The sequence below is a fragment of the Vanessa cardui genome, chromosome 13 (genome assembly GCF_905220365.1).
Source record: "Vanessa cardui chromosome 13, ilVanCard2.1, whole genome shotgun sequence".
Classification (NCBI taxonomy): domain Eukaryota; kingdom Metazoa; phylum Arthropoda; class Insecta; order Lepidoptera; family Nymphalidae; genus Vanessa; species Vanessa cardui.
Window position 1 is genome coordinate 6,282,282 of NC_061135.1, and position 26,609 is coordinate 6,308,890.

General features: G+C 31.0%; 1 protein-coding gene across 2 annotated transcripts; it reads left to right on the forward strand.

Moving 5' to 3' along the window:
• Positions 1-1,493: 1,493 nt before the first annotated feature.
• On the forward strand, positions 1,494-26,508 carry LOC124534626 (synaptic vesicle glycoprotein 2B-like). Of its 2 annotated transcripts, none has more exons than XM_047110567.1 (11): positions 1,494-1,642; positions 20,856-20,985; positions 21,455-21,514; positions 22,060-22,155; positions 23,068-23,201; positions 23,829-24,019; positions 24,109-24,257; positions 24,337-24,736; positions 24,882-25,144; positions 25,646-25,805; positions 25,900-26,508. In XM_047110567.1, the coding sequence occupies exons 2-11, from the start codon at positions 20,949-20,951 to the stop codon at positions 26,081-26,083; spliced, it is 1,674 nt and encodes a 557-aa protein (XP_046966523.1). In that variant the 5' UTR covers positions 1,494-1,642; positions 20,856-20,948; the 3' UTR covers positions 26,084-26,508. The 2 variants fall into 2 exon arrangements, with proteins under 2 accessions (XP_046966523.1, XP_046966524.1); XM_047110568.1 differs by lacking the exon at positions 1,494-1,642 and adding an exon at positions 8,979-9,215.
• The last annotated feature ends 101 nt before the right edge of the window (positions 26,509-26,609 follow it).

Here is a 26,609-nt window from a genome sequence, read left to right on the forward strand (position 1 = left end):
TGGAGATCTGATGTGAAATCATTTTGATTTTGTTGAGTTCAATACTAAACTAACATCGTGGCAACTCCATACTGTATTGTAGTCTGATTATAATCATTCATATTAATATCACGGTCTGTACATTTTATCAAGTATCATCAACTTGGTGGTAGGGCTTTGTGTGAGCCTGTTGCGATAGGTACCACTCATCAGGTATTCTACCGCAAAACAGCAGTACTCAATATTGTTGTATTCCGATATGAAGAGCGAGTGAGGCTACTCATTGAGAGTGTAACTACTGACACGAGGGTCATAACATCTTGTCTACAAAGGTTCGTAGCACAATGACAATGTAAAAAATGTTTTAATATATACAGCTAAAGTACATGGGTGGTGGTGACCATTTACTACCAGGTGGCCCACGTGCCCGTTCCTACATATTCTTAAAAAAACCGCAAACTAGAGGTTACACTAACTGGTAACACATGCAGTACCTGATACCTTTATATGTATGCCTCGTGCATGAACTGGAATCTAAGAGATTTTTAGTACAGGTTATAATAGAATTTGCTGCTCCATCGAATGCTTTTGAAAAGCGGTTAGTTACGGCTTTGTTACATCTATGTGATTCAAATGAGGGATTACCACTACTTCGATTATAAAACCAAAACCCAAATTATCTATGTATTTATTTTAGGACTCTTGGGACATCGAGGCATCGAGACAATAGCCGTTTTTTTTCATTAATTATAATTGGTATCACTGGTATAATTGTACTTCTGAAAAGGCCGCCAAAGGATGTGACTCTTTTCTTGCATACTCTTGAATTTTAGTTGCCTCTTCGAAAATATAGATATCGAAGTAAAGGTTTGCTGGCGCAGTATTTGGTTCAGGATGCCATGCATAGTCATCTAGACTTACACATTTCATGTTTCTAATTGGTGTGTAATATTTTTTCACTTACCTATTTCATGTAGTTATTTAATTTTTATGGCTTTCGTCGAAACAGCTTTTATTAATAATATCTAGAGAAAGTGAATAATTTATATAATTATCTACATCGTTTAGTTATTATTCACAATATCAATATCGTTGATGTATATTCACCAATTAACCACATTGTCTTTAATTAAAATTAAAAAAAATATCCAAACTAATTTATAGTTTAACTTAATACATATATATTTATTTCCAGATTTAATAAAACATGTCTTTTAAATAAATTAATAAATTTTAATTGTATACTGGCACTGACAAATTGAAATGAAAAAAAACCTTTGACCTTATCGTGAAACATTGTGTTAGACGTCTGTAACAATAAATAATAGAAGATAACGCGACAGTTGCGTCTATTGCAATCCTCCCCTTACATTTCCCCGGAAAAGCATTCGCCGCGCGTCGACATTTGAAATCCATAATCAAATATTGTTTACGTGTTTTTGCGTAGTATTTACAATGAGATTGCCCGTGTTGACATTTCGAGGCCTGTCGGTTGATATATAGTTTGACACCGAGGTGAGGCTCTCGCACTCTCCCCGGAGTGTTTTCCGACGTAGCTCGTAGTGTTAAGTTCATTTCATCAATCATCTCTCGTTCATAGCCACCTCAGTGGCGGAACGCTCATACGACAAACTACATCAGAAGAGACACATCAGACCGACCGGTAAGTAGATCAGAATAATTAACACGCGTAAACCTTGCGAGGTGATTATCACTGTCTCACAGTCCACTTACACATAGGTGCAGCCAGTTATAGTGCCTGGCATACAATAAATCATCCATAGGTGCTATAATACTTTGCTTCGTCGGTTTAGTGGCTAACTTATAACAGGCCGTAAGATATTGGGTTTTTCCTGAAGCTTTTAAGATTTTCCATCCCATCGAAACATGAAAATGGAGGCTGTACTTGTGTTTTGCCCGTTTTTTTTGTTGTTTTGATTCGTCGGAAAAACCCATTGAAATGTTTACTCTGCGCAATCAATCGGGTCTATGTGGGACGCCTTGTTTATATATTCGAATACCTACTAACAAAACGAGTAGTAACCTCTACGTCTCTTGAGCGGGCCGCTACGCCCATACCCATATTGGCTAAAAGGGCTAGATTGCTTTTTTAATTTTTTTCTAATGAGATTTTTAATACCGTGATATGACTAAATATATTGATGACTATAAATTGTGTGCCATGTGCAAAAGAAAAACATTTAAGATTATATATTTTTAAACTTTCTTTATGTACAGATTCCATGTTCACATAAAAATACAACATTAAATTAAAAAGAACATTCTATAAATATATGTTATATATAATCTACAAATTTTAACATTGAATTAAATCTTTATGCAGGTTTTATAAAATCACAATAGTTTGAACGTGATGACAAGACGTTAATTTTCGCATTATTCAATATAGTTAGTGGTTAAAATTTTACAACTGTGGTTAAAATAATGAATACATTTAAAACGATAAAAAAGATTCATGCCAGTAATAAACAGTGGATGTTATTTTTATACCTTACGGCTACGATGTGCATGAATTAAAAAAAAAAAAAAAAACTAAAATTATCTTTGTATTATGTAATAACTACGAATTGTTTGGTTAGCAAATTTGTTGATGTAGTTATATTGTTGACTCAGTCAGTTCGGTAGTCGGTATCCTTCAGCATCACAATCTGACGTGAGACTCAGATGTTTATATATGAACAGTGATAAATTGATGTCCTCTCATTAACTGTGTCAATACTGGGTTCCGTTGACGCCGACAAGCGTCTTATTGTTTTCTTGTAAAATTTTATGATTATCATTGTAAAGATATGATAATTATATGATAGGAACTCGCCGAATAAATAACTAAGCGTTTTTATTGTCTACGGTCATCTAAGTATTTATGATTAGACTTCGTTCGGGTAGGGCGGATGTCCTTATAACGTATATGTGGAATGTATATGTATGCAGAGTATTAATACATTATCGACACTAGAAACTTAGCGTAATAATAACGTAATAATAATATATTTTAAGAATTAATCTTAATACAGTTCTCTTTTTTGTATAATTTTCATTTCAATTAACAGATATTTATTAAAGTATATCGGTTTATGAACAAGTTACCCTTAGTCTTTATTTCTCACGGAAACGATTTGTGTATTTTTTTTTGTTTTAAATAGTAACAATATACTATTAATAACTTACGATCCCACCAAGTAGGTCTGCATCTTATCTATCAGATGCTAATTATGCTATTTTGAGTCTTCTTATTCTTTTTAATTACGTAACTCAAACAATATCCATCAGATCGATAGTGACATTTTTAAATACAAAATAATATTTATATATGTTTAGATTTGTAATTGTTGTTGAACTAGATAACATAGGCTACCAGATATGTTCTTTTCTACTCCTTTTTCTTTTTTACTTTTCTACTAAAATTAGCTGCCTGAGAATATCTACATTCTACATACATACATATAATTTGTATAAATATGTTCAACTTAAAACTATAAGCTATAACAGGCAAGCATCTAACCGGAAAGATGCAATAAAAGTTGATATATAAGTTCAAACAAAACTCACCTCTACACGATATGAACAACCTATATAAATGAATGAATGGTCATTAAAAAATTTAAATTCAGTCAAAAAGCACTTAATCTTTGTAAAATTTACCGTTGTTTAAATTGGTTGGCAAACATCAATATATTTTAGATTTTTTTAATATTCCTAACATAACTGTTAACAATACTACAAAAAATTGTTATGAGGTATTAATTTATGAAGAAGTTATAACTTTTTTGTTTTGATCAAAATTACTTTACATTTGAAATAATAATAATATTGTATAAAATATATTTTAATATATTCTCAGTGTGGAATAAAATTAATTAACATACATATTATTAAATGATAATAACGTACTATGTTTAAATTCAAGTTTGTATTTATTTTTCCACGTGATCTATCATTTCCTTATATTCAGATTATAACTTGTTTTAAAAGTAAACACGTTTAACCAATTTGTTTTATTTAATTTAAACAAAGTAATATAAGTTACACACAACAATCGATTGGTTTACTGCGTAGTCGTATTCCGTACAATATTATTTAAAAAAAGGGTGAACAATTGTTCAGATGCTATAAATATAATATATTTTTTACCTTAATTAACATAAAAACAATTAAAAGTAGGTCATAGACGAAATTAAGCTTTTATTTGACTTTATGTATATAAAGAGAAAATTTAGGTCATTATCTAGTTACGTTTTAGAAACAATATCTTAACATGTGTAATGAAATAACTTCTCATATTTGCGAATTAATTTTACTACATCAATAATTAAAAATAGTTCTTTCATAGCATGTGTATATACACATGAATCAATTATTTGTAATTGAATTATGTATCTAAAATGTACACAATTAAATTCGTCATTTATCTGTAAATTGTAACTTCATTAAAGCCAGTATTGTTTATACCACTAATTACACTAGTCGGGTGTGGTGTGCAAACGATACACTATCATCATTCAGGTACGTTTTAATATAATTTATTTAAAGCAAAAAATAATACCATGAATCAAATAAATTATGTGGAAGTGAGCATTGAGAAGGATACGGTAAGATTGAGGTTCATTCAAAAATAATTATATTTATTGAGGACGAAAATCCGTTAAATATTTATTCAAGATCAATATTCTACTTTTGACAACTATGACCGGAATAAGCAAAATTATAATCACGTGCGACTTCAAAATATGTCCTTGTTAACATATTTTGATTTTAGTTTACAAACTCAAAATTTGTAAGTAATTAATTATATTAATGTAAAGTTTAAGCAAATAATGATGTCATTCATTGAAAATTAAAAATGATTAATTTGTTTCCTAGAGTCTTAGGAACTACTCCAAGGAACTATTATTATTATTTAAAAATAAGGAATCGAAATATGTATATTAATTGAATTATAATTTTTAAAAAGCACTTCCTGTATCACAATGTCAGATGGCGGCAAAACTTTTTATACTTGAGAGTTGAGGCCTAAGAATGTTGGGACTCGTGAGTGACTCGGTAGCCGCTCTGGCGACGAGGCGCTTATAATTAATAGTATATGAATGTAAGCAGTAGCGGCGTAAGATCGAGTCTTAATGTGGGCAAGATACAGTTTGCGAGGCCCTTGTTTTTTTTCTTATTACTGTTATATCAATGTTATGTTGTACTTTTTCAAATTCAAATTTCGGCCGCGAGGCCCTTTGCACCGTGAGCCCCTAGCTGTTTGTTACCAGAGGCGGCGCAAGATCGAATATTAATGTAGGCAACAGTTTGCGAAGCCCTTGTTTTTTTCAATATTCGGGCGCGAGGCCCTTTCCACCGCGAGGCAGTGTCAGTTTATGTCATTTTAGGCGTTTATTCACCTGAATATTTCTTTCAAATTTTTTTTGTGTGATGTGTGATCATGTAATTCACTCTTTTTACGAGACCTTTGCAATTGAGTGCAAATATAACACGAAACAGTCTATAAATACCTCCTTATTTATATTTAAGTCATACTTAAAATACCTAGTAGGTAGGTACATGAAGTTCAAGATTGCCACTAGGAATTAAAGCAGTACACGTAAAAAGTCGTACTACAGTTTTTGTCATTTGTATCTAAAATTATACGGTATTCAATTGATGTAATGAGTATATACTCGGTCGACGAAAAGTATGAAGTTTGAAAGAATATTATATATTTGGAGTTAAATAATATAAATAAAAATTTAGACTTAAATTCTCTTGCACCAATGTAGTCTTGTCTGACCGGGCGCGTAATATGAATACGCGCTAAGCACGCAAAATGTGAGAGCGACGGCGGGCGGCTGCATAAGAGAGCCTTACTTATCCTAGGACGCGACATGTAGGCCGATTAAAAATACTTCTAAATATGTATATAATTAAACATCGCCTTATAGAACAAAAAAACAGTTGATAGAGAATTTGAAGTTTTCTTTAATAAAACCACAAGGTAGCAACACCTAACAAATTTCCATAAGTTTTATCAATTGGAAGTTACGACATTTCAGTTACAAATATACCAATGTATTAAATATTATCAGTCGTGTTACTTCGAGTCAAGTCTGTTGTATAAAATAATTCACTTGTATGTATTATACAAATTCATTTTTGCATTTAAATTAACTTACGCATAATGGTCATTGATAAAACTTGTACAATTATTTTACATAAATGGATCTTTAGGTTTTGTGATAATGTTAATTAAATTATTTTTCTACTTTTACCTTTACACCGACACTTTTAACCATAATAGGTATTATTGTATCAAAATTAATCATAAAACGGAAAACTAATGCTTTTGAATTTTATTCTAATTTTTGTGTTTATTCTGTCAATTTAAAAGGTATAAGATTTTAAGGTGTAGAGCGTTTGTTTTTTACCTGAGAATACTTAGCAAAATTTGGGAAAACCAAAAAGAAATAATATTTAACTTTTTTTGTAAATTATTTGCTTTAGGGTTCAGTGGCCGAATGTGGAAAGATACGGTGAATCTTCCTTTCTTTCTTCCTTTGTAGTATATTAAAGATGTAGTCAAAAACTTTTCATTAAAAGGGACATAAAAATAGGGAAGTAGATTGAGGGATACTAACTTGTTACTTTCGCCCATAACCATCGGCATTATTTAAAATGCAAAAACAACATACCCCCCAAGTGATATATCCACCAACCACGAGGCACGACATCCAACCCTGTAACGAAATTTTAAAGTGATATTTAAGACCTTATGTATTTAAATGACGTAAGACATTAAGATATTACGGTAGCTTAAAGTTATTTTATCGTCATTCAATGCTTATGTGTCATGTAAATGTATAGTTATTCTTTATTACTGTTAGGTGCTAGTTCCTGCGAGTATTGTACCGAACCTCAGGTGCGCATGTCCCTCTGGCACTTGACCGGCTTTTATATAATTATAGCGGTCACTACGCGTGTTAGTGCACTTCATTTGACATCAACCTTTACCTTGATGGACCGGTCTTAAGCCGGGACACACTCCTCGAGGTCGTATCGAGCTATACATCTCGTACAGTTACACCGTCCGTTCCGTTGCTAATCTATATCATTTCCTCGTTTAACACAAAGCCTGTACGTACTATTTACTTTAATATTGGTATATTTTAATACTAAAAGTATCGTAAGCAGACACATAACATAATAATAATTTTCAATACTGTAAAGAAAACCTAAAAAGTAATTATGGAAAACGTGCTATTTTTTTTTTAATTAACATACATACGTTTTGTGATAATATTTGATAGTTAAAAGCAATAAATTAAACGTTTACAGATAATTTTCGACTAAAAATAACTCATCGATACTGACATTTTTAAGAAAAATTAAGTTTATATTATTTTCTCAATTTCATTATCGTTACATATGGCGATAATAAGTAATTAATAGTTATAAAGTAATAAATTAACCGTTATATATGACTTAAAAACCTTTTATTTAGTTAAATTTACCTTCCCGATACCGAATGCTACTAATGTATTAATTATGACTATTCGTTACGACATCATTCTGTGTTAATTTGGTTAACATTGGTAAATCTTTGTTTGGAAATACCAAGCTGTGAAGAGATCAATAATTTTAATTAATTCAAAATAACAAGGACTATTCAAATTGTTAAAATTTAATATTTTTTTGTTTTGTAATATAATAGTTTTAATTTAATTTTAACATTTTTTTAAAATATCGCCTTGTTTTACTAAGTATTACACTAAGTATTACTTTATACTAATTAGTACTACACCCAAGAGCAGATTTTTTCTCAGACATAGTCCATAGAGGCTTTTATTATTTTTCGCCTGAAAAACATTTTACGCGTTTCCTCTGCATCAAGACGGGGGCATGTGGAACTGGCTGGTGTCCTGGATCCCTAGGGAGTCTTTGTAAATCGGTATACCCACTAAATAACCAGCGGAACACTCTCCGTCTTTTTGGGGGTCATCACAGAATTACTACCACATACTACCTATAGCACATATATACCTATAGCACATATATACCTTTAGCAGACCCAGCACAAAACACAGCCTTCTTTCGATTTACTTTCGATCTAAAAGAAGGCAAGAAATTATAATTTAACTCTTTTTCACTAATTGTTATATTCCTTACAATCTATAATCACTTTTAAAAATGATGTTAAATAACGTTAACCCAAATGTTGGTCATTATTTAAAATATTAATAGATTATTTATAATACGTAATACATTTTTATATTAACAATTACTATGTTAATTTAATTCGTAATCCCGCTATAGCTTTACCTTTGAATTGATGTCATAATGTCAACAAGGAATTTAAAATATGAAACTAAATATCTTGTTACAAGTAGCGTATAGACATGCCGCTTGCATTAATTCACACAGTTTGATTTTCTACTTATTGCATTCAAAAGAAACTACCGAACTATTTTCTTACTAAACAAAATTACGGTAATTTTTCAATGTCTTAATTAATCTATTTATGTATTATTATAGTTCTACTAGTATCCATAATTCTATAGAAAACACAAAAAGCAGATGTAACTAAAAAAAATATATTTTTAATTATATACAGATGTTTATATGTTAAACATTTTTGTCAAGATGAGTTCTAATATTTCCAAGTTATTCACGGACGCAGTATAATAATGTAATAACTAAAATGTGACAGGTTATATGGACATAACATGAAGATGATACCGTTCACTTCCTACACGTTGACGAAACATTTACGGAACTAGACAACAACCTTAGTACTATATAATTGAATAAACAATATCAGCCAAGGTGGGGCGAATACAGTGTAATAGTGTATCGGGAGGTGCAAAGCCGAATGCGCGTGCTTTTTTCCATCACATAACCGCGGGAACTCCTATCGACAACACGTCTAGATATACTTATGAAAATATTTAGATTTTTTTCCGATATTTCCTAAAGAAAAAATTTTTTTATTATATTTGGAGCTGAAAGTTTCGATGCTTGTACTGAATTAAATGTAGCCGTAGATTATTATCACTCTATGCGGACTTTACGAACCCTAAGTGTCGTGCAATGTTTTTTTTCTGTGATATTTGACGACAGTTTGCTATATTTGTTTGTGAATAAAATAAACTGACTTGAAGTAACTTTATGAAACCCATTGTTTTGTGACAACCCTGTTTTGGACAAATCCTCGATTCCTTATTTGCGGAGTATATATATAGGTAAGATTTTTTAATTAATATTCTCAATAACATAAACATTTTTGGTTGTCAAATATTTCATACCTTTAGTGAAATTTATTTTTGTATGTAAAGTTGTTCCTTTGCTAAACGATCTCTGTTTATATATTGTGTTATCTACTGTTAGCGACGTCATTATATTTGCGGTTTTTTTTTGTAAAACAGTGTTAGAATCAACCTATAAAAACAATTTAAGACAGGTTTTTAATTTGAAATATCCGGCTTGCAAATAGATTAAACTCATTATTTCAGAGCCTTTATCTTACAAAGGAGTTTTTGTACCTACGAATTAATTGTTTTTGCGCTCTATCTGTTTTATTTGTAACATTCATGTAGCTTGTTTTATTTTGAAAGTTACAGCTAGGCTGTGAACAATCTTGAAGGACTATTACTTATTTAACGATATAATTCATAAAATACTTTCACGTTAATTTTTTTTTTACATCATTGGTCTAATTGATGGGGTTAAAAGCTGTAGATCCTAAGTCGGCCCGACTTAGGATTCATGAAATACTTAATAGCACCTCTGAGTTACATACTTGTCAATGTTGAACTTTCATGCCTATGAAAGCACGTAAATATATAGTAACTATTTTATTACGAAATCAAAACAATTAACGATCTAAATTTAGATTTAAAACGTTAATAATGAGGTTGCAAGAAGCTGATTCTATTTATAAAATGTTTTTTTTTTATATAGCAACTTTGTCAGTTCTCGGGTTAAGTAGAAAATGCATAAATTCTTATTCGAATTCAAGTTAAAATGTAAGAAATTATCAATAAATATTGTATGTTATTTATAGATAAAAATAGAGTGATTGAATAAAATTTTGTTTTCCAATTAATTATTAATTTATTATTTATATCGGCTGATAAAACTTGAAATTTTTTGAGACTAACTTATGAACGTTGTATAAAACCTATAAACTAGTAACGACTGTTTATTTCTGCGCCAGTCGAATGAATGAACATTACTAATAACAAGGTTATATTTCTTCAATAACATACAATAAATATTTTTGTCATAAAATACCAGAACCCTATTTAAATAATTATTTATTTGAAATACAGTTATATTAATTTTAATATCTTATACCATAGAATAGTTAATATTTAACAAAGACGCCTAGTTTAGATCACAACAATTATCAGATTAGCTCAGGTTAATTGAGTCTAGGTCAAAAGCGGATAATATGTTAGAGCAATAATATTGCCAGCCATTCATGCGGTTTTATATAACGCTTATATAAATCTCAAACAATTTGCTTGCAATATTACAAAACAACTATAATATACCGAACTGCATAAATCGTTTTATATTGTAATAAATATGCGATTTCATCGCCAAAAGGATTTTTATTCTCATAAAGTTTATTGTGTTTTCTTAAATTTCTAATTTCGACTTTTATAAGCATTATTACTAGACAAATTGTTCATGTGTAGACTCGGTAGACTCCCTTACAGCCATGTGTTCCCATCTCAAGGGTGTGATCTATGGGTTCCTAATGGGTATATTTTAAGAAGATAATCATAGAATAGGTATCAAGTGACCAATATCACATTTATTTATTTTGACAAAAATATAGTAAATATTAAAACAAATTTGAACATACTTTACTAGGAATTTTGAAATGTAATTGAAATGCATTATTAAAAAAAAAACTTAATTTATCTCTTAAGGAAAACTTACAAACTCAAACACGGAGTCTCCCATGTTTGTATTTGTAAGATTCATTAAAATATACAAGTACATATTGCTGCAAAAACAGTGAGAAAAAAGTCGCACGTGTGGTCAATTGAAAGCCGTATGCTATATAAAAAATATTTTCAATCACTTATTATATTTTAGTAAGTTTTTTACAGTGTACGTAGTTAGTTTTTATACATCACACCTTTTCTTTTTTGTAAGCTAAATTATCGATAAAAAAAGGTACTCTCGTATTGATTGAGAGCCTTGCCGCTTCTTTACGTCGGAGCTATTTTTCTCCGAACTCATATAAGTTTTTTGTCTATATTTACATTAATAGAATATATGATACTAAGCAAATATTTAAGGGTGCTATAATTAATAAATATACTTATTGTGACTTTGACTAAATCGAATACGTAACTATAATCTGTACCTATATCATTATTAATCTCTTAGAATTCAACAATAGAAAGAGTTGAACTTGTTTTTTAATATTTGTTATTTTACATTTTATCCGATACATAAATTAAAGCACATTTAAACAATTTTGAGACAACAGGAATAAAAGTACACATTTTTTGCTTTATCTAATAAATAATTATGTCATAAGACTTGTTCCTACCAAATTTCATTTGAGCTTTAGAATTTTAAATTAGGTAATAATGATATGCTTTCTACAACCAAACACCAGTAATTAGTATTCTTTTAGTCCAATCTTACAGGTGATTAAATGTAACTACGGGCATAAGGCATCTTAGTCTTAGCCCTCAAGTTTAATAGGGTATTGGTGATATGAGAAATGATTAATGCTTCTTAAAGTACACCACAGACCACTGACCATATATAATCAGGCGGTCAATTTACCAAAAAGCAAGTGAGAGTGAAAAAATATTCAAATTATTATGCAAAGTTTCAAATAATATTAAATGGTTTTTTGCGTTATTTACTGGATCATGATAAAATTACGTGTTCATTATTTGCATTGACATTTACACGTGTCCAACATTTTATAATGTTATAGCATAATCTGTTGCAGCGAAGTTAAGACTTGTTTAGACTTGGTAATTTAAAAGCTTAATTACCCATCATGCGTGTGAAAAGTATTAAGAATCCCAAAATTACTATACGTGAATGATATACGTGCATATAATTTATAGCTTATTTTTTTTACATACAAAGAGCGACAAATTCTATATCCCTCATTCATTGCATGCAATCTGCAAAGGATTCGTTACGATCGTTAAACAATACAACGAAGCCTAATTACAAAATTATTCAAGTGCTTAAAAATGTAAAAAGAAAACGATCGTATTGTTGATTTTATTTTTAAATATCAATGCACATTTCGAAACTGCTTCGAAATAAATTAATGTTCTTTGTTACATATGGAAGTGGCATTAAAAAATAAGAGAGATTATTATTGGAGTTAGTGAACGAAGTAGGCTGGAATCGATTTTTTTTTTCTTTAGCAGCAGACGAAGTTCGCTGCTATTCTGACATTTTATTTTAAACAATATATTTATATAGTCGAGTAACAGGCATTATAGGTTGAATTAGTTCCTTTTATTAAGGTTATCTCTACAATCACCTGTCACAGTTTCTTAGAATTTTAAAATTTTCGCTATTTTCTATAAACATTAGGTACCTCGGTACACGTATACCTAGATAAACCGTGAGATACTGAGAATTCAAATAAATGATCATAATTATAACAAATTGTATGAAAATGATAAATAATGATACTCTGAGGACAAGCTTAAATATATAGAATACTATTTTTCAAATCTATTATGTACATACACACGTAATTTAAAACATATATTAAACCTTATTATAAAATATATTACAATCATCATCATTATTTACACAAATGATATAAATTATATGTGGTAACATTACAATACCTACCTGCCCTGCTTACTTTGTCCTTAAATATACTAGCTGTGCCTGCCGTTTCTCTCGCGCGAAATTTGGAGTATGACTATACGAATAAAAGATATGCGCACGCGGGTATAATATCAAGTCTGGTAGCTCTTTTCTTCTAGCCCGCTCAACTAATGTCATTATTTCAAGCTAAAATGTTATTGTAGCTCATGTTACTTCGGAAAAAAGTGTCTTTCTAATGATGAATGAATTATTAAATATGGTCTCTTACTTTACGTTTATTGATTTCATGAAATAATTTATATTCCTCTTTGTATTAAATAAAATAAATCGTTTCATTCATTTGGAAAATAACTGAGGAGAACCGAATGAACAAACTCAGCGTAAACTGGTAGAGTAGTTAAAAACGCTATAAATAAATATAAAATTAATGGCTAATATATCACATATATACTATATAGGCTACATCTATCTTATAAGAGTAATCATCATGTAAAAAGGTTAATGTCGGTAGACAGAATAAGTACATTTTCTAAGAATTATAAATACGACGTTGCACTTAATCAATAGTTGTTTGTTACTCATATATGAAACGGCGCATATTGTTTTTAATATAACGGGTCAATTTGAATTAAACATAAAACATAAAATATTAGAAACTAATGATATTTTATTCTTTTTATTGTATTTTGAATGCTGCGTTTCCAATTTTCTTATTACACTAACGGTCCTCACAATTTTATGGTGATATACATATATGTACTTATATTAAATAGTAATAATGAAATATAAAACCAAAATTTATTTTTTAATTTAAATCGTTATTTAATTAATGACTTTGTCCATACAAAGGTTGATATTACTATTCAATGATGGATTTCAAGGAAAACAAGAAAACTTATTCAATTACAGTCGAACATGTTCAACTTGGTTTATGTCAAAATTTTGACAATTTTTTAATCTTACAATAATACTCAAACGTCTCGAGGAATTAACAAGAATTGTTCGGGATGACGACCTAATAATATTATAAGACGAATTTAACGTACGAAATTGCGTTAATAGGATGTATCGACAAAGGCTCCTGTCATTACCAACGTTACGTTAATGTTAAGAGTGCTCTTGCGTGAACCTCTGGAATTAGGCGTAATTAGGAACGGATGAGCTGACCCTGACGGGGACGAGCCTTGTTGCGGCAAGCTTTGACATTTGGTGTATCAGGATAATGGCGTTACACTTAGAACCGCGTAAAATGATGAAGTGCAGAAACTCTCTGCCTTTTCTAGATGTATTTGACGTGAATTATTTATGTAACAAAGATCCTTTTTTAAAAAAAACATAAAAAGATTTGCCAATTAATTTATTTGGAACGAATCTTTTTCATTTTAATTAAATCTAAACGGTTTTTAAGTTAGTACTTACACACTTAAATATTTTTCAATAGTAAATACACCAATTTTAACCCTGACCTATGCGCACACCTCAAACCACGGCGACTAATAAATAACAATGTCAGCCTCGCGTTACGCCACATTCGCGTGTATAAAATAAGGTAAAATAATATTATCCCTTTATTGCGATATGTGCTCTACCTTTTTACATGTTTACTTAATATATGATTAAACCCGACTTCTCGGTATTTGACATTTTTTCACCATTACCTCTAAAATATATTCAGTTTTCTTCAATGATTTAAAAATCTAATTAAATACTGTTTATAACAGATTATTAAACAAAAAAAAATTAGATATCATATTAAGAAAATAGAAGACAACGTAAAATAATAGCATCCCCTTAACCGAAGACCTTAAAATCCTTAAAATCTAGATATGTATATATGCAGAAGGTTGTGCAGTTCGGAATGTATAAAAACACAGATGCATTCCTTGCTGTTTCCATCTTTCGACACGTCTGGAAATTAGGCGGATCACCAAACACTTTACGTGCTTTTAGAAGCACGGTGTAACACTGCCAACTTTGCAATTCACACTCACACGAAAAATATTTTTGTCCTAAATCCAATCCAACAACAACATCAACAGTCTGTAAATTTCCCACTGCTGGGTTAAAGACTCCTCTTCTTATGAGGAGAAGGTTCGGAACACATTCAACCACGCTGTTCCAATGCGGGTTGGTGAATCCAATCCGCGGAATCTAAGTTGTAAGTCTGCCACTTAGCCAGAATGAAACATGAGTTTAAAACATTTACTACTCGACTTTCATATGACCCCATACAAAGTTATTTTAAAACATTTGCAATCTAAAATAATATTTACACGCGTCACAAATAAAATCTGATTCTGCCGAAGTCTGCCAAAAGATCCAAAAATATCAGGATTCGCTATATATCGTTACCAAAGATCAAAGTTGAATTACTTAGCAAAAGAAAACCGTTTTATAAATATACCTTGAATTTTATTGATTTAAATAAATCTATGAGTGTACTTAGCGTAATAAAAAATTGGCAAACAGCTTTAATACAATTTTATTGATTCTCTATTTAGATTTTTTTATACGCGCACATATCGCGATCTCGAATTTTGTTTATCTTGGTTTTGTGGTTGGGAATCCCATGATATATTTAGCGTACCTAGGACATCTTGGTGACACTAAAAAGGTAAAATTATGTATCTTTTAAAAATATTGGTATTTTGTCATCAACTTCACACTATAGTTACAAACGTTTTACAAAATAAATATCGTAAAGTCTTAAATACACGATATTTTGCTACTTTCAATATATGTGTATATACGGTAAACTGCATGTATACAATATATACGTATACATGCAGTTTACCGCACTCTGTATAAAAGTTCAAGATTTGATATACAATTGTCTATCACAATTATACGAAGGGGATCTCAGTAAATTGGTTCAACGACTTGCACTGCTCCTACGCATCACTGCGAATATCGGAGCGTGTTACGATGATTTATTAATGCAAGGCAATATAACTGCGGACATCCGCAAATGACTCAAAACTACTATATACTACTAGGCCTATTACACAATTATTTTGAGGAGTCAGCACATATAGCCTCGAATTTAAAGCGAAGGTTAAATTTTTACTGATAAATTGACTCCTATGTTATGTGGTCGGATAATCGTCAATACTTTCTGTTGATGAATTTCAGTTTGAGGACGGAATGAGAATAAGGAGTGATTTATATTAGATCACATAGTTTGCAACGCATTCATGTAAATAAATGTTTATACTGTTTACAACAAATTGATGAAATAATCTCGATTAAGTGACCTATTTTCCTATTTCAATAAAAAAGCAACTAACCCAACTTGTTGGCTTGTTGTTTGTTGGCTTCATCATATTAAATAATTTATGTAAAATATTTTTAATTATTGTATAAATTATCTTGTTTTCCCAATGAAAACTGGCATGTTGAAATATACACAAAAATTCAAATTAAATATCAAAAGCTATACAAGATAAATAGATACAAGGTGTCGAGTGCACCTTGTGTTTATAATCATTAGATAAGTACAAGGATTTATTTACTTTTATATAAATAAAAATACTGTTGAAAATATAACATTAATTTCATTAGGTAATTTGAATCGACCTATTTGTATAAGATTATAGTTGATAAGACTAATTTAGTATAATTCAGATTAATTCAAGTTAATAGGCATGCTATGTTTCGTATTTTAATGCATTATTCTATGATACAATGCCAAGGATCTATTGTATCGTTCTTACTCAACATCACGGTTTGTCAGCCTCCTTTAATGAGGCAAACAATTTGATACTGCGAGAAAAAAATATTTATTTAGTTTTTCACTTATATTATTTGCAAATTTAATGAAAATATCTTATCTATTTAAATTGTTTATTTCACGCGGGTTCTGATGTATCACATAATATATTATTTATTTAAAATATTACATAGTTTAAAAGTCAAAATTATTGTCTATGTAGATTTCAAAAGAAGGAAGTGTTCTTAAAATACAGATTGATACGAACCTACATTGCAACAAGATTGCCGGACAAGATTGTGGTCCAGTTACATAGAAATTTGTCTCACGCTCCTCATAAACATATCCTGTGTTATTTGTTATTGTTACTCACGCGGAAGAACGTAGTAAAAATGCACTTAAGGACGAATAAATAGATACAGCGATACATGCGATCCTGTTAGTACTAATTTACAATGAATATTGTTTACGCTAATAGTTACCTAGGCGAAGATTTATACATGATACGAGAAACACAGACGTTAGTATATATTGTACATTTTGTATTTACAAATTAATAACTCTTTAACTTAAATTTATAAATAACAAACGTCAATACAAAATACAAATTAATTTATATTCAGCTATACAGTACCATATGTTTGTGTAAGTTTTTTTAATCAATCTTATAAGAAAACCATGGTCATATTATTGAAATCGAAACGTGCCTTGCAACGCGTAATCACCACTTAAAATCATTTTTGAAGATTCTTTAGCTTTTCTGATTATGTAATAGTTTATACTTTTCATTAAATTTTATTAATAGGTGTATATAAGACTCCATTTAATGAAATATAAATCCTTAGCCGTTACATGCACTTCGAATTGATTAAGAACCAATTAATTATCGTTCATTTATTATTTCAAGGTTCGGAGAAATTTTTAATTATTGTAAATAGGATACGAAAGAAATATCGATTTCATCTTTAATGCATACTTTTTGAGAAAATCAAGGGCAATCTTGTCAAGTGACGATAAAGTTGCTCTATAATTGTCGGGCAACAATATAATTAATGATCTAAATTGTATCTTCAGAATATTTTAATTCAATAGACTATTAAATTCTACGAAGAATTTTATTAATTTAAATATCTAGATCCATTACAATATCATTGTATAATTACGCGCACGAATTGTTGTGATTATGTCGAATAATAATTATGCTATTTTTTCAAACAACGATAATAATAAAATAAAGGTACGAAAAAGAAGTACGAGCAGAGATGGCCCAGTGGTTAGAACGCGTGCATCTTAACCGATGATTGCGGGTTCAAACCCAGGCGAGCACCGCTGATTCATGTGCTTAATTTGTCTTTATAATTCATCTCGTGCTCAGCGGTGAAGGAAAACATCGTGAGGAAACCTGCATGTGACAAATTTCAAACAAATTCTGCCACATGTGTATTCCACCAACTCGCATTGGAACAGCGTGGTGGAATATGTTCCAAACCTTCTCCTCAAAGGGAGAGGAGGCCTTTAGCCCAGCAGTGGGAATTTACAGGCTGGTACTTTACTACTTTTTTTACGAAAAAGAAAGTATGAATTATTTAACATGCATTAATCTTATAATATATTTCTTCTGTAATTGATAACTTGTCTTACTCAAGAAAACAACGTTATCTTTTAAAATATATTACGGCAATTTTTAAATTCAAAATCTTATAAATCTGAAGTATACTTAATGTTTCACTTTCAATTCGTATTACCTATGTTAAATGACGCATAAACATTCGTAATTATTTATTTTTACTTCAGTTTCATTTTGTTTTTTACATGTGTCTTCATTAAACTATCGTAAATATGATTTTTCTATAAGAATCTTCAATGGACTGTGCAGATTATAGGGAAAAGTACTACATTCCGTCAGATATAATCCGCGCCAAACTAGATCTGCCCGGTTGCTTGCCATGCGGTGATGGCTGTTTCCCGCCCATTGTTCGCACGTTATTATTAATCGGTGGTTTGTGCTTATTCATTTAACCTCCATCTTTTCATATGATAACTACGAGTGAAAACTGAAATGGTCGCTTTGTGCATTAGATTATATATTACATACATATATACATATTATAAAAATTTAATTCACTTAGTAATCAAACAAACAGCATTCCAATCGAAAATATCTATATTTCGTGAGTAAAAATGCAGAAGCAGTTAATGTATAATTTCTTTTCATTATGTTACTATCACTATTTACATTAATATCCTTTTCAAAGCCTTTCTATTTGTCGATTACTTTAAAAAGTCTTATAAGTAGTTACTTTAGGTATCTCCTAACTAGTTTTATACGTAATTTCATTTGAAATATTTCGCAACGTTCACTTCTATTGCTTGTAAAGAGTTGAAAGCGATCTGTATAATTAAGGATGAATTGGTCCAGTTTCTTAGAATACGTGTGAATAAACTGATAATTTCATTTCTATATTTATAGAGGTCTTTATTTTTTAACAAATGTGGCCTAAAATATTTCTAAAGTTTTGGAAACTGAAGTTATTAAATACATCGTTGTATAATCATGATTGAGCATTTTGGAAAGCTATTTTTATATTATTCGTTTTATGAGCGAATGTGCTCATAATATTTTCAATGTTAATGCTATGAAGTTTGACTGATGGTTCTACATTTAGAACTCTTACAGACACTGTTTTGATGTGCATAAACTATGTTGGAAGTTATTTCCAGTTTATTTTCTCTTTAATGTAATTTAATGACTTGGAAGGACTGGTATGGTCAGACGTTGCGACGTCGTCCGTAAAATCATCTAAAACATATTATTGTTTAAAATCAAAACACTTAACAAGACAAAGAATGTTCTCTACTCTATTCTACATTAGAATTGATGTCCGTCAAATCTTAGAAATCATTTTTTTTAACATAAAATCTTTAAATTTTTTAACTATTTTTTTTGCTTACGTCGAAAAACTAAACACTATAATATAAAATATACATCGCACATATATTTTAAAAGTTTTACTTATGTTGTACCGGAGGTGCAATTTTACATCGATATAAAATATTATATTTAAATTAATTAATATTACTGTTCACTTATTATAGATTTATTTTCACTTTTAAAACGTATAAGAAAACATTGTTATTAAACTCATAGCAAGTAATTTACCAATAAATGTCGTAGACCTTTCAGGGATACAAGCCTATTCCTAACAAAGACTTATTTTTATATATAATGAATACAAAAATGAATCATTCATTTATTTCAAGCATTCGTATTTATCGAAATTCTTTGTGATTGAGATTTCTAGAATTCAAAGTCCATAAATATACTTACTATATGCCCTAATAGTGACAATCTTTAAGTTCTATACTCCTATCACTTCAGCTTCTTTCTATCAATTTTAACATGCTTTACGCTGTAAAGATTTGAAGCTACAAAGTTATACGATACAGTTTTTTAAGATGTTTCAAAAAACAAGAGTGACAAACGAAAGTGACAAATTTAATTATTTACTTATAACATATGGAATCGAAATCGACTCTTTCTTTATACACATTTTTTGACGGATATGATCCAATTTGTTTGTACACAATTATGACTCAGTAACTTTCCAATTATATATGTTTCATACTTTTATAAAACGCTTAAAAATGAACGCTAAATTGATCGATATTCACGTATGTTTTTTTCAATATACATAGAAACAAATTGAAATAATTTCAATTTAAAATTCTTAATAACAACTTATGATACTAAATTTTTACAAAACATATCCATTTTTAACTGCAAATTATCTCTCTATGAAATAAGTTTTTTAACTGAACAAATGTTCGACGTTTTTTTTTTCTTTTATATGTGTTAAACATGTTTCGGTTTGTATGACTTTTGAAATTATTAAAAATAGACATTGATCTAAAGGTACATATACTTAATATAGGTAATTAGCTCCGTTTATTTTAAATACAACCATGGTACCAGTGTATATAGATTATACAACGCACATTGACTTGGTGGTAGGGCTTTGTGCAAGCCCGTCTGGGTAGGTACCACCCACTCATCAGTTATTCTACCGCCAAATAACAGTACTTAGTATTGTTGTGTTCCGGTTTGAAGGGTGAGTGAGCCAGTGTAACTACGGGCACAAAGGACATAACATCTTAGTTCCCAAGGTTGGTGGCACATTGACGATGTAAAGAATAGTTAATATTTCTTACAGCGTCATTGTCTATGGGTGATGGTGACCACTTACCATCAGGTAGCCCATATGCTTGTCCGCCAACCTATACCATAAAAAAACATGTTTATTAGATCCAACATCAACGAAATTTATATTTTTGACAGACGAGCCGTGTGCCGTTGGAAGCAAATCCACAATCACTGAGGGAGTTTTAGTCCGCGACACCGCCGGCATACACCGCAGACCGCCCGCATAGGATGATAGAAACTGACCCTGGGCCTAAGAAACCTCACAGTGAGTATTGATCTATATTAATATGTTAAATGTGAAAGTAACTCTGTCTGTCTGTCTGGCGTTCTTTCACGACCAAACCGCTGAACCGAATTAGATGAAATTTATGTATGAAGCAAACTTGAACTCTAATAAAGGACAAGAAGAAAAAAAAACATTAATTATTTATAAGTATCCAATATGTTAAGATAATGTTCCCCAATTTCAAATGATGAAATTATTTACATAAGAGTTATTAAAATAAGGCCTTAATTAAAAGATATATAGATACATAAATTATTTGGTATTATATCTTATTCTTACATTAAAATATTCTATTCACCAACCAACAGTGAAGGTAGAGTTACCGGGCATTGTTTTCAAAAGCAGAGTCCGTGGTCTAACACTGAGGTTACTTTATTCTTTTTATATATACTTAACATGAAGCGTAAGTTACGAATTCGCATTATAATTCAATTTATATTTGTTTCAGATTGTGATGTAAAAACTGAACACCAAATAAACGGACCAAGTTCCAAAACTATTGATCTTGGTAAGTTATCTTAAATAATTAAAAAAGTGCAACACATAAAATAAACCCATATAAATAACAATCGATAAAAAACAATTAAAGAATAAATTTAAAGCTATATCTGCCTCCAAAAAATCCTTTTCAATTCAAATGTGCTTAAGGATATATTATTTTTGAAACATAAGAACAAACTGGCATTAAACAGTCATAAAGCGAAATACGGATGAAGAGATGTAACCGATATACCTACTGAATATGTTATAACTAGTTAATGTCTCAATATTGAAAGAGGTCGAACCCTTTATTACCCGTAAGATACGAGTCGAGATTAGAGCCAGGTCTCTTTTGCCGGCTTTTACGAGTATTTAGTTGAGTATCTAAATAACAACTTCAACATTTAAGCGGTATTATCGCTACGTTCACTCTACCTAGCGTATTTTAAATTAACTTATGGTTAAAGAATCCTTATTTCCAAGTGATCTTTATTATTTTATCGTGGACCCCAAATTATTATAAACAGCTTATGGTTTTACTTATATTTTGAATTACTTCTGTTCATTTGCCAGGCGTCGTGCCATCGCTGAAAACACCAGCAAAGCTCGACCCAGAAAAGTGCCCGAACTCGGAAAAAGCTGACTTCGAACGGGCAATCGAACTCACTGGTAAGTAAAGAACAATAATTAATTTACAAAAAATATGTATTATGACAAGAGATATAACAGACATATTAAAAAAAAAAAATAAGTCACTTATTTAAAACAATATTATAAATAAGAAATATATTGTTGTTTGCCTCCTTGAGCACACAAAAATGCTATTCGACATATTATTCGAGTTGCCACTTGACCCATAATTTTAATCGCCTTTTCAAATTAAATTACAAACGTGGTATGTGTAACAAGATCTTCGACGTAGCTTTTGTAAATAGAGTAGTAATTCGAACGAAGAAACAGTAATGAGTCGATTTATGAATGAAGATCGTCCGTGCAGCATATTTTCATAGTGTGGTATCTCGCAGTAAACACGCTACTGCTTCTGGGAAGTTTGTCGTATGACAAACAGATTTGTTTACGTTCGTACAGGATATGCGGCTGTGGCAGCTAAAGTGTGAATATGATATTTAAAAAATTAAATTAAAAAAAAAATTATTGCCCTTTAAAATCACACCTTTTTTGTAAGCTAAAAAGTATTTTAAATACGATTTTACCTTCGCCTTCCTCAGTCCAGTCTAGCCTTTTAGCTTACATTAAAAACATGTGCCTAAAATAGGAATGTGCTAAGTGCACATTCCTATTTTATTTATGACTCGTGTCATGTGTTCAGCTCGGATTAAAATACAGCATGATTATAAGAGTACAATCATACTATATACAATTACAAATACATACATATTTATTATTATTACTCAAATATAATCTATTTTACTTTCAAATAAATACAATAACTAACGGTAAAAGAGTTATGGCAAACTGGTCAATAAATAAAAATATAGATTTATCCAAGAAAAATCCGTAAGCCTTATATGCCTGTCGAAGCCTTATTTATTGAAATAAACTATTTTATTTTATTTTCAGGCTATGGACGCTTTCACTACTTGTTGCTTGCCGTGTGCGGTCTCGTCAGCACTTCAGAGGAGATGGACGTCATCTCCATGTCCTTCATCCTGCCTTCTGCGCAGTGCGACTTAGAACTCACCACACAGACCAAAGTAAGTATATAATAATAATAAAAATATTTATGCAGCTACTTACATTTATATTTTAGCAAACTTAATTTGATAGTTACACAGGTCATTTTTAAAATAATAGTCGAAATCATAACACCATACAATACAAACACTGAAATTGCGTCACGGTTATTGATCTTGTCTATAAAATTATATACAATATTATGTATGATACAGTGATGACACAAACATTTCACACAGTGCGAATTTTGAGAATATAATATATATACACATAAGTTCAGGTTGAGGAGGAAAATTTCATGCAATCAAACATTTTACATCAATATTTGTTTATCCTCATTTATTTATCAGTAATAGGTTATTCCCATTTTTTGTGAAAGACATCTTAGCTCACAATCTTGGAGTATTGATTGTTTATCAATTCACTACAGTTGGCACCAATTAATTTTATTGTATTTCGTTGTTTTGACATTGCGAAGCTAAGTATTTTAATTTGCATATTTATTGACTAAAATAATTAACTTAAATTCTTTCAGCTCCTATCACCTACCTTAATATAACAAAATTCTATCAGTTATCTGTTTACCAATCTTATGACCATAAAAGAGAAGAATATATTGTTTTCTTACAGTAGTTTGTTTCTTACAGGGATGGCTCAACAGTATAATCTTCATCGGGATGATGGTGGGCGCATACGCGTGGGGCTCGGTAGCGGACTCGTTGGGACGCAAACGCGTTTTAATCGCCATTTCCATCATCAACGCTCTCGCCATCGTCGCCTCCTCATTCAGCCAAAACTATGAACTCTTTATGTTTTTCCGTTTTATGAATGGCGCAGCGTAAGTATTCACACAATAGTTATATCTTTTTCGAATTTTCCATATTTGTATATTTTTTTACATGACCCTTACAATTATTTCTTTTACAGTTTGGGAGGTTCAGGTCCAGTTATCTGGTCCTACTTTGCAGAGTTTCAGCCAAAAAAGAAACGAGGTGCGATGTTGAGTTTCATGGCAGCTTTTTGGACTCTGGGAAATTTGTTCGTAGCTGGCCTCGCTTGGGTCATTATTCCAAGTGGTATGTTTTTATACATATAAGTAACTATTAATTATTACCTAAATATTATTTCAATAACTCTTGACATTTGTCGTTACAGAGATCGGAGGCGTAACAGGCGGTTTCGTCTACAATTCTTGGCGTATCTTCTTACTGGTCATGTCACTACCTTCCTTTTTGGTAGCAGCTTTGTTGTTTCTTCTACCAGAGTCCCCAAAGTTCCTCATATCTACTGGACGCCATGAAGAAGCCTTAGAAGTATTTCGTGGTATTTACATGATGAATACCGGCCGGGATAAAGATCAATACCCAGTCAAACAAATTTTGGTAGACGAACCTTTACATACGAAACCAGAAAAACAAATTGAAGCGAAAGAGCCTAAGTCCAAATTGAGAAGAATGATGAGTGATATCGTGGAACACAGTAAACAGCTGTTCGTTCCACCAATACTGAAATTTACCACGATCTCTATAACAATAAACTTTACATTCCATATAGGGTAAGTCTAAGGTATTTTTTTAATTTATTTGAAGGCAAAACTTACATCGCATGCTAGTAAAGCATTTATGGACGCTTAAAATTATTATCTCTGCATATCTGAGAATATATCGTGAGATACGTAATTACCATTTACAAAATTTCAGTTACTACGGTCTCATGATGTGGTTCCCTGAAATGTTCAACCGTTTCGACGAGTGGTCGCGGACGCACGACAACGCCGAAGCGGATATCTGCCAAGTGACGGCCTACGTCACCAAGTTCGGCACGCACTCGGCGGAGGCGCGCTGTGACTCGCACATACACTCGGACGTCTTCATGGAGTCGCTTATTACTGTGGCTGCTGCTATTCCATCAAACATCTTCGCGGTACTTGGAATGGACAGGCTGGGCAGAAAATTCTTTTTAGGTGAATAAGCGATTAAAATATAGATGTTCACTAAGAACATCAATAAAACGATTACAACTAGATAATGTTCTAGTCTGCCCGGGTGCCCGAACATGAGTCTATTTTTTGTAAAAAAATCATTTACAATTCAGGCTATTACGCTCTAGAACAACCTTCCTTTAAATATTCGGGAGGCCAAAACCATATATATTTTTAAAAAACTTTTAAAAAATCACTTTCTGTCTCAAATGCCTTTACCAATGATTTATTTTTTTAAATTTATAAGTAAAGCACCACCTTATATTCTATGACTAGATCACTATGTAGCGATAAGGTCGCCAAAATTGTACGCTTGTTATATTTAGGCCATATCTTTGTCATATGTATTTTTATTTCACTGTGTGGTGTACAATAAAGAATAAACTAAAGTAAACTACTCTGCAACTAGTAGCGTTGTAGTTCAATTTAAAGTTGCACCGAACTTTTTAAAATCTATTATTATACAAATGCAAACAATTTCAGTGTTCGCAACATTTTCGGCGGGTCTCTGCTCGGCGGCAATGTACTTTGTGTACAACAAGACTAACAACCTTATCGTGAGCGCCATCTTCAGCTCCGTCATCTCTTGCGGAAACGCCTCCCTTGACTGCCTTATCACTGAAGTCTTCCCTACTAACTTACGGTATTTATTGCTTTAGTAATTAAATAAATGTGTACCAATCCTAAAGTCATTCAAACTTTGAATTGAATGCTAATGCAAAAAATGGTAATTCTAGTGCCACGGGAGTAGCTGTATCTATGGTGGCGGCCCGTCTCGGTGGTATCATCGGTAATGTGGTCATCGCGGCGCTGCTGGATCAGTACTGCCCCGCGCCAACGTTCATCGTCGCCGTGCTGCTCGCCGGCGGCGGCCTGATGTGTCTCTTCTTACCCAACACTACGAGACAAGCTTTGCAATAACCAAATAAATGCGCATAAACATTGCATCACGTTCGCTGTTCCCGCCAAATACAGATAAAAAATGTTATTTTTATAGACTTAAAACGTAATTGCATGAAAATCTATTAAACATTTGATTCAATTCCGAGCCTCGAGAACTGTGTATTCAGTTTTTATCTTATATAATTGATGTAGATAGTTGCTTATAAATATTGTAATATATCCTTATTGATGTAATCATAATAAATCTACTTTTTTAAATGGTTCTTTTAAAAATAATAAGACTATAAAGAGGTTGTCATATCGCATTAGGATGCAAAATAAGAAATTGCGTATTTTATTGAAAGTATTGTAGGCTAAGTTATCGTCAATTTAATTTATAACCATTATTCTTAGCAATTGTATTAACATGTTACGAATTTATAAATAAAGAGAAAGTTAGAGTATCTTAAATATTATTTTACTAGTAAGTATGTACACTATACTAGTAGGTTTAACTGAAAGTGTTTTTTTAAATACAAGCACCCGTACAACAAAGCAATTTTAT